Source organism: Xiphias gladius, chromosome 15 (genome assembly GCF_016859285.1).
Source record: "Xiphias gladius isolate SHS-SW01 ecotype Sanya breed wild chromosome 15, ASM1685928v1, whole genome shotgun sequence".
Lineage (NCBI taxonomy): Eukaryota > Metazoa > Chordata > Actinopteri > Istiophoriformes > Xiphiidae > Xiphias > Xiphias gladius.
The window spans coordinates 3,684,115-3,696,222 of NC_053414.1; the positions used below are offsets into that span (position 1 = coordinate 3,684,115).

Here is a 12,108-nt window from a genome sequence, read left to right on the forward strand (position 1 = left end):
CCACCCTGTTTTTAAACATGAACGTTGGCCCCTTTTTCTTCCTGAGTACTCCTCATTCATCCATGGCTCACCAGAGCTCCTGTGGATCCTTAAAAAGCTCAGAAGCATTTCATCTTTCATTGATTTGAGGTTCAGAAATATCTTAATATCTGGAATATTAAAAAGAGGAGGAACTGTAGTTGCAGTGAAAAGGCAGATTGGATCACACAAAAGTGAAAGTGACTCGTTAGCTAGGAGGCTCTGGAGAATCTCTGGACTGCTCAGCTCCATTCTCACCTACCTCACCCCTGTTCTTGGATCTGAGTTGGAGGAGGAGGGAGAAAGGAATAAGCACTCTTGAATTTTTCTTTTCTTTTTCTTTTTTTCCAACTGACATCCAGATGGACACCTCTGAACCACGACGTCTCTCTTTTAACCACTGCGACCCCACAAGCTACTGAAATCCAGTGTGGTTTTTATGTAATTCAGCTGGACCCAGATCACGTTTGATGGGATAAATGTTGTGTACACTCCAAGTGCAGAGAGAAGGTTTCATAGGAAGGGAAAAGGGAGCGATTTCGGAGGGAGAATCTCGAGGGACCGTTACGACCCGAAAGGTGACGGTCATGTGACTGACGGGGGGTAGCACCACCACCAGCTGAGGGTTTCACAACGCTGTTAAAAAATGGAAAACAATGGACACATTTCAGCACTGATTATTGGCAGTGACTGTATGTTTGTTGTCCTTTGAGTAGCACTGAGCTGTGTCCAGTCCTCACAATCTTACACAGTATTTTTTCCAGTCAGGGAGTCTGAACGGAGCTGCTGGAAGTGTTGAGCTGGACAACAGACCCACACACTAATGAATCTGAGGGGAAACCCTGTGATAATAACTATAATAAATCTAATAACTGTAGTAAAGAAATTAGAAATTAGTAATTTATATCTCAGGGATCTGTAAATGTGGTTTTCAGAATCCCATTAGTTAGAAGTTATTTTCTCATGAAGGCACAGTGTCATATTTTGAGAGTTTGGCATGATACAATCTTTATTTAGTTTGTTTCTCTAATCATAATTTTTACATTTAAAGATTTTTGCATTCAAATCATAATCACTTTGTCAAAACTAAAGAAAGGTAAACTGATAATCAAACACGACAGGTTGGTTGACAGGCTTTACTGTGTTTGGACCTTTCACTAGAGAGTTTTAATTATTGATTATTAAGTTCAGTTGTGTTCTGTTCTTCTTCACTGATCATCAACTCACAGTACCAGTAAACAAGTTGGCAAGGCTGCTGAAAATTGGTTTTATGGGGCTTTGTGTAAAATAATTCTCTATGGCAAAAACATTTTGATCTTAAAAGAACATCCCGGTTCCATTAAAATCACTTAAAATAAAACCATACATCCTCTTGGCTTGTTGTTTAACACACACTCCTGTTTTGTCCCTTTAAAGTTCATGGTCAACATAATAAAAAAATAAGATTTGTTAATCGTACTTTATCAGTTTTCCCCCAAACATCAGCACGATGCCGGCAGGCTTCATGTTGCCGATACGTTCTTCAGCTGTAATTAGCTGTGACTAATCCTTCCATTAACTGCAGAAAGATAATTAGTGTTGGGACTAATGAATTAGTTTTATTAGGGTGGTTCACTGGGGTGATGCTGTTTGTTGTACTCTCCATTAGGACTCTGGTCATATTAAAACATTTTATTTTACAGTGTTTTATAAAAAGAAAGCAAGTTTATTTACTGATTTCATACACGCAGTTAAGTGACAGAATTTTAGGAAAATAAAATGTTCTTTTCCTACATTTTCAGCAGCTGTGCATGAATTTTATTTAATTTGTTGAATGAGTAGCTGGTTTTCCCATTTTCAACTTTAATTTGTTTGATTTAACTTAACTTAATTTTATTTTAATCATCGGAGAAAATAAATGGTATAAATGGATAAAATGATAAAAGCACAGACACAGAGCAACCACAGACATTCATGTTCCCCTCAGGATGAACTGTAATAACGTTGGTGATCCTGTGACTTTTCATCTAGCGCCATCGTCGGAGCAAACTTTTAATATGCTCCATGACCGAATGCTTGCAGAACTAATGACATTCCCATCAGACTCTATCGCTCTGTTTAGCACTAATTAGTAAATGTTAGCATTGTCACTGGGAGCATGTTAAACCTAATGACTTTAGCATTTAAAGCACCACTATACCTCAGTACAGCCTCGCAGAAATGCTAGCGTGACTCTTCACTCTTGTTTATATTGTTTTACCAGAGCAAAAATCCACCATCTTCTACAAGTTGGTGCTCTCCAATATTTTGAGACGGTCCTCACCTAAAAAACGACACATCGTTTTTTTTGTTGAAACACTTAAAATGACCTAGATACGTTTTTGTTGGAGTTGCCTCTTGTGGTCGTGCGAATAACAACTGTTGTCCTGCTGCTTCCAACTTTACTTCCTAGGAACATCAGTCACCTTTTTATCCAAATGTAGCACAAATTTAAACTGAATTTTGAGAAAATCTGCCCAAGAAAATGCGAATTGATGCATTTTTCTATCCACTACTGTTACGTGACTATCAGGAGTTGGTTGGTGGAGCCGATTCTCCAGCCACTGCCATTAAACCACCGCAGAAGAAGAGGACACAGCAAGACGAGGTCACTAAAAGAGCTGCAGTCAAAGCTCACACGATGGATCCAAAAACGTCATATGAAACGTTTTTGTAAACCTCGTGTTGTTTGGGAAAACAATCACAAACTACTGGTTTTGCTGTTTAGGAATGAGGACGAGTTGAATACTTCAGATCTGAGGCTGTGGCCGATTTTGGTGAAAATGTAACTTAATGAATTTATTTATACATGAGGACTGTGAAGAGCGTTACCTCCATGGGGATTTGGTCACATCCTGTAGATAGGATGACTCTGTCCCCTGTGTTGAAACAAAGACCTGCAGCCTAACGCTCTGTGTATTGTATTTTGTCCTGTGTCTCAGGTTCTCCAGCTTGGTTCAGAGATCTTGCCTCAGTACAAACAGGAAACCCCGAAGACGCCGCCACACATCATCCTGCACTACTGCCTCTTCAAGACCACGTGGGACTGGGTCATCCTCATCCTCACCTTTTACACCGCCATCATGGTGCCCTACAACGTCTCCTTCAAGACCAAGCAGAACAACGTCACCTGGCTGGTGGTGGACAGCATCGTGGACGTCATCTTCCTCGTCGACATCGTCCTCAACTTCCACACCACCTTCGTTGGCCCCGCAGGAGAGGTCATCTCCGACCCAAAACTCATCCGCATGAACTACGTCAAGACCTGGTTCGTCATCGACCTGCTGTCCTGCTTGCCTTATGATGTCATCAACGCCTTCGAGAACGTCGACGAGGTCAGTGGCGTTTTATCAGTCTGTTAGATATGCCACAGAACCACGGCTCCCTTAAACAACGTGAGGAAGTAAGCAGAGCTAACGCGCGGTACGCGCCGGCCGCATCGCTGAGCATCGAGCCATTTGATGTGCGTCGGTTGATGCCCATGGCAAACACCGGAGCGGTCATTCACACAGAAGTCCGATCAACAGTCTAAAAATCCAAAGGGATTCAGTTTATTCAGTTGACTTTCCGATAATGACATTAATATTATAGGACTGTGATTTTCAACTGCTGTTATTTTAGACCAGATCAAATCAAAATACTGAGTAAAATTCACTTTGCGCAAATCCTGTGAAATCTTCGAATCATCATATCACATGACTTCATTATTTTTCATAAGAATGAAAAAAACAAAACATGACTGAAACATTTGATGTGATCCATCAGTCTTTGTTATTGATATTTCAGCCTATAAGGGAATCATCTGAGGAGCTTCAGCACGAGTCATAGATTTCTCAACTAGTGTGTAAAAAGGCTTCCTGCACCCTGTTGTCTGGTCTCTTCTCACCAAAAGGTCCCTCCCAAGAGGACAGAGTTACTGCATGATCCTGAATGAGCTGTGAGTGTGTGTGTGTGTGGTGTGTGTGTGTGTGTGTGTGTGTGTGTGTGTGTGTGTGTGTGTGTGTGTCCACCCAGTCCTCTGTCTTGCAGTCTTCCCAAAGGTCCTGAGAATATTGAGAGAGACTGCTCTCTCCTGAGTCCACGGCTGTGAGTGTGTGTGTGTGTGTGTGTGTGTGTGTGTGTGTGTGTGTGTGTGTGTGTGTGTGTGTGTGTGTGTGTGTGTGTGTGTGTGCGTGTGCGTGTGTGCGTGTGTGCGTGTGTGTGTGTGTGTGTGTGTGGTCTGTTTTTCTTGACTGTTTGCGATTTTGTCCAGATCCACACTGGAGTGGTGATGGCTCGGGGGGAACACACCAGTTTAACTGCACGTTTTTGCCCATTTACTGCAAATCATATGCACTTTACATTACTTGACACACTTGACCATTTTATAAACTACGTTTGGAAGGTTTCAGATTTCTGAACGTGTGTTGGGGCAGGAAAAGACTTCATCAGCGTGGTAGAGGATCCTTATTTCTATCGGCAGGAGACAAACAGTGATTTGATTCTAAATCGCTCGTTAGATCAGATTGAACTGTACTGGGACTGCGCACAGAAGGTACAATTGAATAAAGTTCAGAATCTAACCACATAATGCAAACAGTAGCGAGGTGCATATAGAGAAATGACCGTGCTCCAGTGGGCGGGGAGAGGAGGAAGCTGTGACATATACACATTTATCCAATGGGCCCTGCAGGAGCAGCAGGTTTGTCAGAGGAAAGTCTGGGAATTTCCTGCAGGCTTCCTGCTCATGTTTCGCTCCTATTTGAATTTTTTTTTTGATTCAGTCACTGACCTTTTTCGTTGAACCGACAGCATTATTTAACCGTGGCAGGCAGAGCGGAGTCAGATTCTGGTTCTGAAAAGCGAAACAGTACAAATTTATCGATTCCTTCGATCAGTATTTCAGCTGAGCACCTCACTGTGTTTAAGGTCTTCGTTAGCTGGCGTGAATTTAGATTCACTGCAGCGGTGCAGGATTAAAATCAGACAAGTGTTTTCAGACTGACTCGTTTTGGTTTGGCTCAGAAAATCTGACCCTGAACGTTGACTGCGATAGATGATCTCACTGCAGCAAGTTTCAGTCTCTGCAGGTGGATTTTCATACTTCCATACCGACGTGGATGTTGAACCAACAGCTGCCTGCGAGGAAGCAATTTCACACTGAGTACTGAGCTTTGTAAAACGACAGTAATGTAAATCACCTCGCAGCACAGAGACCTCGGCTCTGTGCTGCGAGGTGAACGCAGTCCTTCGCCGTCGCATGTGACCCGCAGCAGCCATCCAGCCGACGCATGAAATTAAAGATGATGCAACGCGACTGCAGGATGTGGCCGCTGTGAGTCTAATCAAGATGATGGAGTGGACTGTTTTACATTCATCCCGTGACTTTGCAGCATGTAATTACCTCCTGTAGAAGCAGAGAGAAAGGTCAGGACGGGGGACATCAGAGCCGACGTGTCGAAAATGCTAAACCTCCAGTTTAGCAACAAGCGTATCTTTTAAATCAGTCGAAACGGATAAATCTCTACAGCCTGGCCCGTCACTCAAATGTTTCATTCAGAGTGGATGGTAGAAAAGGCGGAGGGGGAATCCTCTTTGAACAGAATAATCCACTTTATCTTAAGCTGCTGTAAAACGACCCCTCGGAGCACAGGAGTCTGTTACAGATCTGTTTAAAGATGGCCGATGTCATCCAGAATCAGACGCTCGGCTCATCCACCGACTACACGAAGAGCACCACACGGTCCGAAGTGGGCTAACCTCGCACATAAATGAAAGTAAAGGGTCAGTCCGCCTCAGCACACCTCACACACTAAAACGAAATCAAATAAAAATTTGTCGCCTCATGTCTTTATCTTTTTGTAGAATTTTCCATTAGGTCTCCAGGAGGAATCAAACAGTCTGAAGGTGTTGTTTTGTTTCTTTGAGACCAACAACCCAACTTCAGTTCATTGCCCCCTTTTACTCCTATGACCTCAAAAACATACTGTATTTTCCTTCTTTGCCTGAGTGGTTGTGATTTAAATTAAGCTGGTCAATCAACTCAACAGCAACAGCATGTCATTGTAAAACCATGTCTTGGCTACTGTGCATAATCCTCAGAATTCACGTCAGACCGTTTTCATAGGATATGAAATAGGTATAATTTACAGTGGCCGGCATGAATCCTTCGCAGCGTTAAACAAAATGTGGGAAACTTCCCTCTGAGATTCTGGTCCACGCTGACACGGTCGCGTCGCATCATTTCTGCCGATTTGTCAGCCGCACATTCATGCTGCCAATCTGTTCTACCACATCCCAAGGGAGTTCTGCTGGATCCAGGTCTGGTGCCTGGGGAGGCCCGTGAAGTTCACCGAACTAATTGTCGTGTTCGTGAATCCAAATAATTAGTGATCCCAGCGTAAAAGAAAAGAGCCAGCCATGATGGCTCTCGGCTTCATATCAATACGTTCTTTTTCATTAGCACAGAAAAATGATTTTTGTCATAACAGGAAAACAAACCTTGTTATGTCACGATCATTAGATGATAATTGTGTGATCACTGGAAAACAAAAAGTCCAGCGTTGGCTTCCAGAGAGGAGAGAAAAACAAAGTTGTTGAGTGAAGGGAGATGAAGCGTCGGGGGATCTAACCCCTCGCCTCAGCCCATCAGGGTGAAATCAACCTTTTCGTTCTCCCCTCAGCCGCGGCGTCCAGGCTCAGTGTGTCTCAGCGCCGGCGGCGACGGCTGCTAATGGGGGAACAGTGCATTCTGGGAGCTCCCCCAGTGAGGAAACAGTGTTGTTGACGAGAGGAGCTGGAGACGCAGCTGAGTGCTCTGATGAGAGGCTGCAGTGATGTGAAACACGAGTCGAACACGCAGAGGATGTGTGTCTGTAGGTGGCAGAGCGGCCGCAGCTGCTGCGTGTTTCATACATGTTTCATACGGAGTTCATCCATCCTGACTTTAAAAGCAGTGATGGAGAGTCGAGAAGAGGATCTGAGACTCTGTGAAAGATACAAACGCCGAACTCAAGAATCCGTAAGGATTATTACGTAACAGGGTTATACAGCGTGTTTTATTGTGTAAACTGGTTTTGTGATTGGCTGGAGGGTATGCATTATTTTCAGATAATCACACGTAATCACACATAATCATATGAAATTGTAAATGTTTCTTTTCTTTTTTTAAAGCCGTGCTAGAAACAGCTTTAGGGTCAGCAGACTCGGTCAGTCCACCACTTGGGCCCAGACTAAAACAACTATCTCCGCGACAACCGCACAGATTGCAGTGAAGTTTCATACAGATGTTCATGGCGCCAAGATGAATGAATCCGACTGACTTCGATGATCCTCTGATTTCTAGCGCCATCATCAGGCCAAAACTTCTGCTTTTTTGGTTTATGACCAAATGCCTACGAACATGACAGGGGGAGGGAATAACATGTTCAATGTTCTCCACGATAATTTAACTCATCTATCCAGACGACATCTTAACCATCGGGAAATAGCAGGAAATGGTTGGTAATAGACAGGGACATTCAGCAGGACGAAGCCAAATCACAACTCAAATCTGATCTGAGCTCATGTTGATATCATTCAGTGGGGCTTACATTTCCCAAAGATATTATTATATCTGATGTCCATCCAGAACAAACCTCCATAAACGGGCTTAGAAGTCACAGGAAAAAAAGAAGCTTCAGAACTTGCCTGAGAATCATCAGGTTTTTAAGTTTTCTTCAGTACCAGAGTAATGCAGTGACAGCTGTCTGTACGTTCACTGGTACACAGCAAACAGGAACTGCTAACACCTAATTCGGCATTTTTTAATGGTGCCAACCTGTCAAAATGTAAATAAATATAGGCTTAAAAAAACTGGGCTCAAAAGGGAACAGTAGCCCCTGTGGCTGACATGACGACGGCATATTTTATGAGCTTTTATGGGGTCTTGTTCTTCTGATCGCTCTCTGTCGTCATATTGGTGCCCGGATAGACTATATGTTGGTGTTAGCATGTTTCCATCTATCAGATTAACAAAAACATTTTTCATTTTCAAATGAAAAAAATAAATAAATAAATAAAAAACAAAGGAAAAATTGAAGGACAAACAGCTGAAAAATCTCAGAGATCCACTTAAAAAAACCGTACGCTACTGGGGCTGTAATTATTACTGGAGTGGGGCTGAAAATTTACCCACATACGCTTCAGACAGGATCTGACCAGCACAGGTGATGTTAAAGTCCCTGCACCTCCCCTGGAGAAATAAATCCAGTCTGAATGGGGCCCTATTCTGGTTTTTACCATTATTTCTTCAGGGAAATTTCACTGAGAACCAAGTTCTGTTTTTTTTTTTTTAGCCAGTCGGGTGCAGATATTCGCACCTGGAAGCCGCTCAGTGCGACCGCAGTCTGATCTGTTGGCCGGTGGCTTTGCTCAAGGGCACCTCAGCGGTGATAATGAGGGCGGGGCAAGTGCTGCTTCGTTCACTTTCCCTGCCCAGTTTTATCCTGCTGCTCCAGGATTTCAGACGTTCACCTTCCAGTCACAGGCCTGCCTCTTCTAACTTTAATCCCCCCGCTGGACATTTAATTTAAATGAGTGGCTTCAAACAACGTAGTGGTTTGGAAGTTTTCGGGGAAACATAAAAACCATAAGGGGCAGGTTGCAGGGAAAGACAAGATGATTAGTGGCATCACATTTTAACAGAGGGAGAAATAAGCAAACTGAAACATGGCAAGCTGTGCAACCAATCAGAAGTGATTATTACAAAAAGTGGAATAATCCGCTCAGTGCTCCGCTGCACGATATTTTTTGAGTAATTAACTTTTACATGACTCACAGAAGATGAAACATCTTCGGACCGATCAGATCCAGTTAGAGCTCTCCTCAAGTCAATAAATCAACCAAGTGACCAGCCAGAAGGAGTCAATCAACTGATCAGGTAATCAATGACCTGAGCAGTGCAGCTGTCCAGTGTCCACTAGTGGTCTGTGGTGGTCATAGTAGGACGGAGTAAAGACACCTGATGATCGAGTGTTGTCACCAAATGTGATTTTTAAAAAAACACCAGCAGACAGCGACACTTTACGAGGAGTGAAACGTTTGTTTGATTCCTCCCGAGGAAGAAAAGGGATGAAGGGAGAAGGGCCGTGAAACTGTCGGTAATCTGACACAGATGTTCAGCGTGTTTCGAGCTCAGTGCAGCATTTTCAATCAATAAAAGCGTTTACAAAATAAAAGCATCAATAAAAGTTTCCACTCTGCACACAAATAGCCCTCAGTCTAAAAGACATCTGTAACACAATTTGGAGTAACACTTAACTAATGTGTTTTATGTCACATCAAAATACAGTTGAATCAGTTTGTTAAACTTACGGTATTACATATGTTGGCAAATATTGTCATATTCAGTAATAATTTAGTTCATATCAGCCTGCTGTCCTGTAAACCATTACCGGCTTTACAGAGGTTATGTTTACTTCAGGGCTGCTGTGTTGGACTATATGTGTTCCTTTTACTTTGTCCCCCAAATGTTATCATCATCTTGGGTCTAGTGCAGCGTTTTAGGCGTCTTTTATGCCCAAAGTTCGGTTCGTTTGGTCCTGACAGAGGAAAACAATGATTGAAAACCGGGTGGAGGCCAGTGGAAACAACAGCAGAACCAGGGACAACAGCTACGAGTTCAGTTACAGTCGGTAGGTTCCCGCAGAGGAAAAGAGCTGTTAGTGTCCCGAAGGTTTCAGGAACTTTTCTCTTCTGACAGGAATCTGGTGGTTACACTGTAGTCTTGGCGCTCTCGAAATCTGAATGATAAAAGAAACTATTCTCTTCTCTTTCCTCGTCATTTTCCTCCCCATGTTCCATGTCTTGTTTCCTAATCCTTTATTTCATCTTCTCCTCTTTCTCTCCTCCTTTCCTTATCTCTTTTCTCCTCCTCCTTCGTCTCCAGGGGATCAGCAGTCTCTTCAGTTCTCTCAAAGTGGTCCGTCTGCTGCGTTTGGGTCGGGTCGCCAGGAAGCTGGATCACTACATTGAGTACGGTGCTGCTGTACTGGTTTTACTGGTGTGCGTGTTCGGCCTGGCGGCCCATTGGCTGGCCTGCATCTGGTACAGCATCGGAGACTACGAGGTGATCGACGAGGACACCAACGACGTGAGGATGGACAGCTGGCTGTACCTGCTGGGAGAGACGGTGGGGACGCCGTACAGATTCAACGCCTCGGGCTCAGGTCGCTGGGAGGGCGGGCCCAGCAAAGACTCGGTCTACATCACCTCGCTATACTTCACCATGACCAGTCTGACCAGCATCGGCTTCGGAAACATTGCACCGAACACAGACGGAGAGAAGATCTTCGCTGTGGCCATGATGATGATCGGATGTAAGTCACCCTCATTTCATTTCATAGTTATTGATATCTGCCAGATGTATACAACATCTGTTCTCAGTGTTGTCACTTACTGTGATGTTGCAAATAGGAAAGTGTTTTAGTTTTATTTGCACAGTATACAAAAGCATAAAACCAGATAACAGAAGGAAAACAGATGTCAGGAGAGATCGAGGGGACCTCCCCCAGCTTAAGATAAAAAAAGTAAACCAACATATAAAACAGGTTTGGGAAAAAACATATAAATGCAAAGAAAATAAATGACGACAAGACAAAAAAATGAACCGAAGAATTCAGCACCAGTCAGCTGACAGTAATCGTATTAAAAGAAAGTATATAAATTAAAAAAGAGTAAAAATTAGACATCATCAAGAACAAATGAGTGACTTAAATGCCATGAATTAAATATTCTTAAATACATTTTTTTTTAAGTGCATTTCCGAGCTTTAAGGCATATTTAAAGCTGCATTCATCTATTTAGGTCTTTTTGTCACTCGAAGGCAGCGTGACTTTCTGTAAACATCTGACATATTATCAGATTATAGAGTAGCTGTGCTTAACATGTTAGCAACCAGCTACCTACACAGTAACACGCTCCTCCCATTGGGGTGGTGTTTGTGTCTACCTGCTGGGTCCAAGTCCAGTATTCACTCCCCTTTTTATCTCTGGTTTGGTCTCCACCAGTAGAAATATCTGGCTCCTTAGCTGCTAACTGCTGCACATTCTCCAGCAGCCATTCACTAAAGCTGGACTTTCACAGATAAGTGATGAGTCCTGTCACAGATAGATATATCCCACGGTTACTGTGTTTACATTCTTTCCTTCACTTCCAGAGTGACTATGGGGTTTGACTTGTCTCACTCCAGAACAGGACACTGCTGCAGTGTCACCAGCAGCTGAAGTAGTCGTAGTTACACTCTTTTATTCACTGTGATGGAGCTCTTTTATCGTGGTGAGCAGAAGCTTTGCAGTGGAGATGTTTCAGAGTCTTTCTTAAACCCGCTTCCTGTTGTCTTCGCTTTCTACAGTTTCTCCCACCATCAGAAACTTTCTCTCAAGGTTCCTTGTTTTTTCATTAACTGGAAAACTTTTATTAAAAAAAAAAAAAAAGGTCACTCCCCCTCCCTCCCCAGACCAAATACAATGTTACTTCCCCAGAACAGACACTCTTCAGCTCTGCACCCAGGGCTGAGACCACTGCCAATAAAGGACAAAGGGGGGGAGAGAATAAGTAAAAGTTTATTCCTGCGATCATGTGAGGGTTTTATCAAAGAATTTTAAAATGGAAATCCATACTTATAAGACACAGAAGCTTTAGATTTGAAATGAAGAAAATATGGTTGGAGCAGCTTCCCTCCATCTCAGAAGCCTCAGGAGGCTGAAAGAGTAGTGAGAGCAGGGATCTTCTGATCTTCTGCAGGGAGCATTTCCCAAAATGGTCACAGGAGGATTTTAACAGCTAGTGCTGTAAAAAGTGCATCAAAAAAGCCCCATCGGATCACTTCAAAGCGGGGACAGACCACCATCAGAAGCCTGTCGAGAAAATAAAAGCAGCCCGTGCTGGCCAATCACAGTTCTTGTCGTCTGCGCGTGGTGTTTCCATTGCTGCCGTGTCTCTAAGACGTAGTTAAATTTTTGAGAGGGCACACGTTAACTATAGCAGCTGTGTGTAAAATCTGTAGCTACACCCTTAAGACACATAATAAGGGTTTAAAAGAGGCAAAAAAAA

General features: G+C 43.2%; 1 protein-coding gene across 1 annotated transcript in view; it reads left to right on the forward strand.

Annotated features, from left to right (window-relative positions):
• The window catches only part of kcnh1b (potassium voltage-gated channel, subfamily H (eag-related), member 1b), a 60,837-nt gene that overhangs the window by 15,488 nt on the left and 33,241 nt on the right, over positions 1-12,108 (forward strand). The window contains exons 6-7 of the mRNA XM_040147171.1: positions 2,979-3,371; positions 9,944-10,373. Coding sequence (XP_040003105.1) covers positions 2,979-3,371; positions 9,944-10,373 — 823 coding nt within the window. The remainder of the gene's footprint in view (positions 1-2,978; positions 3,372-9,943; positions 10,374-12,108) is intronic.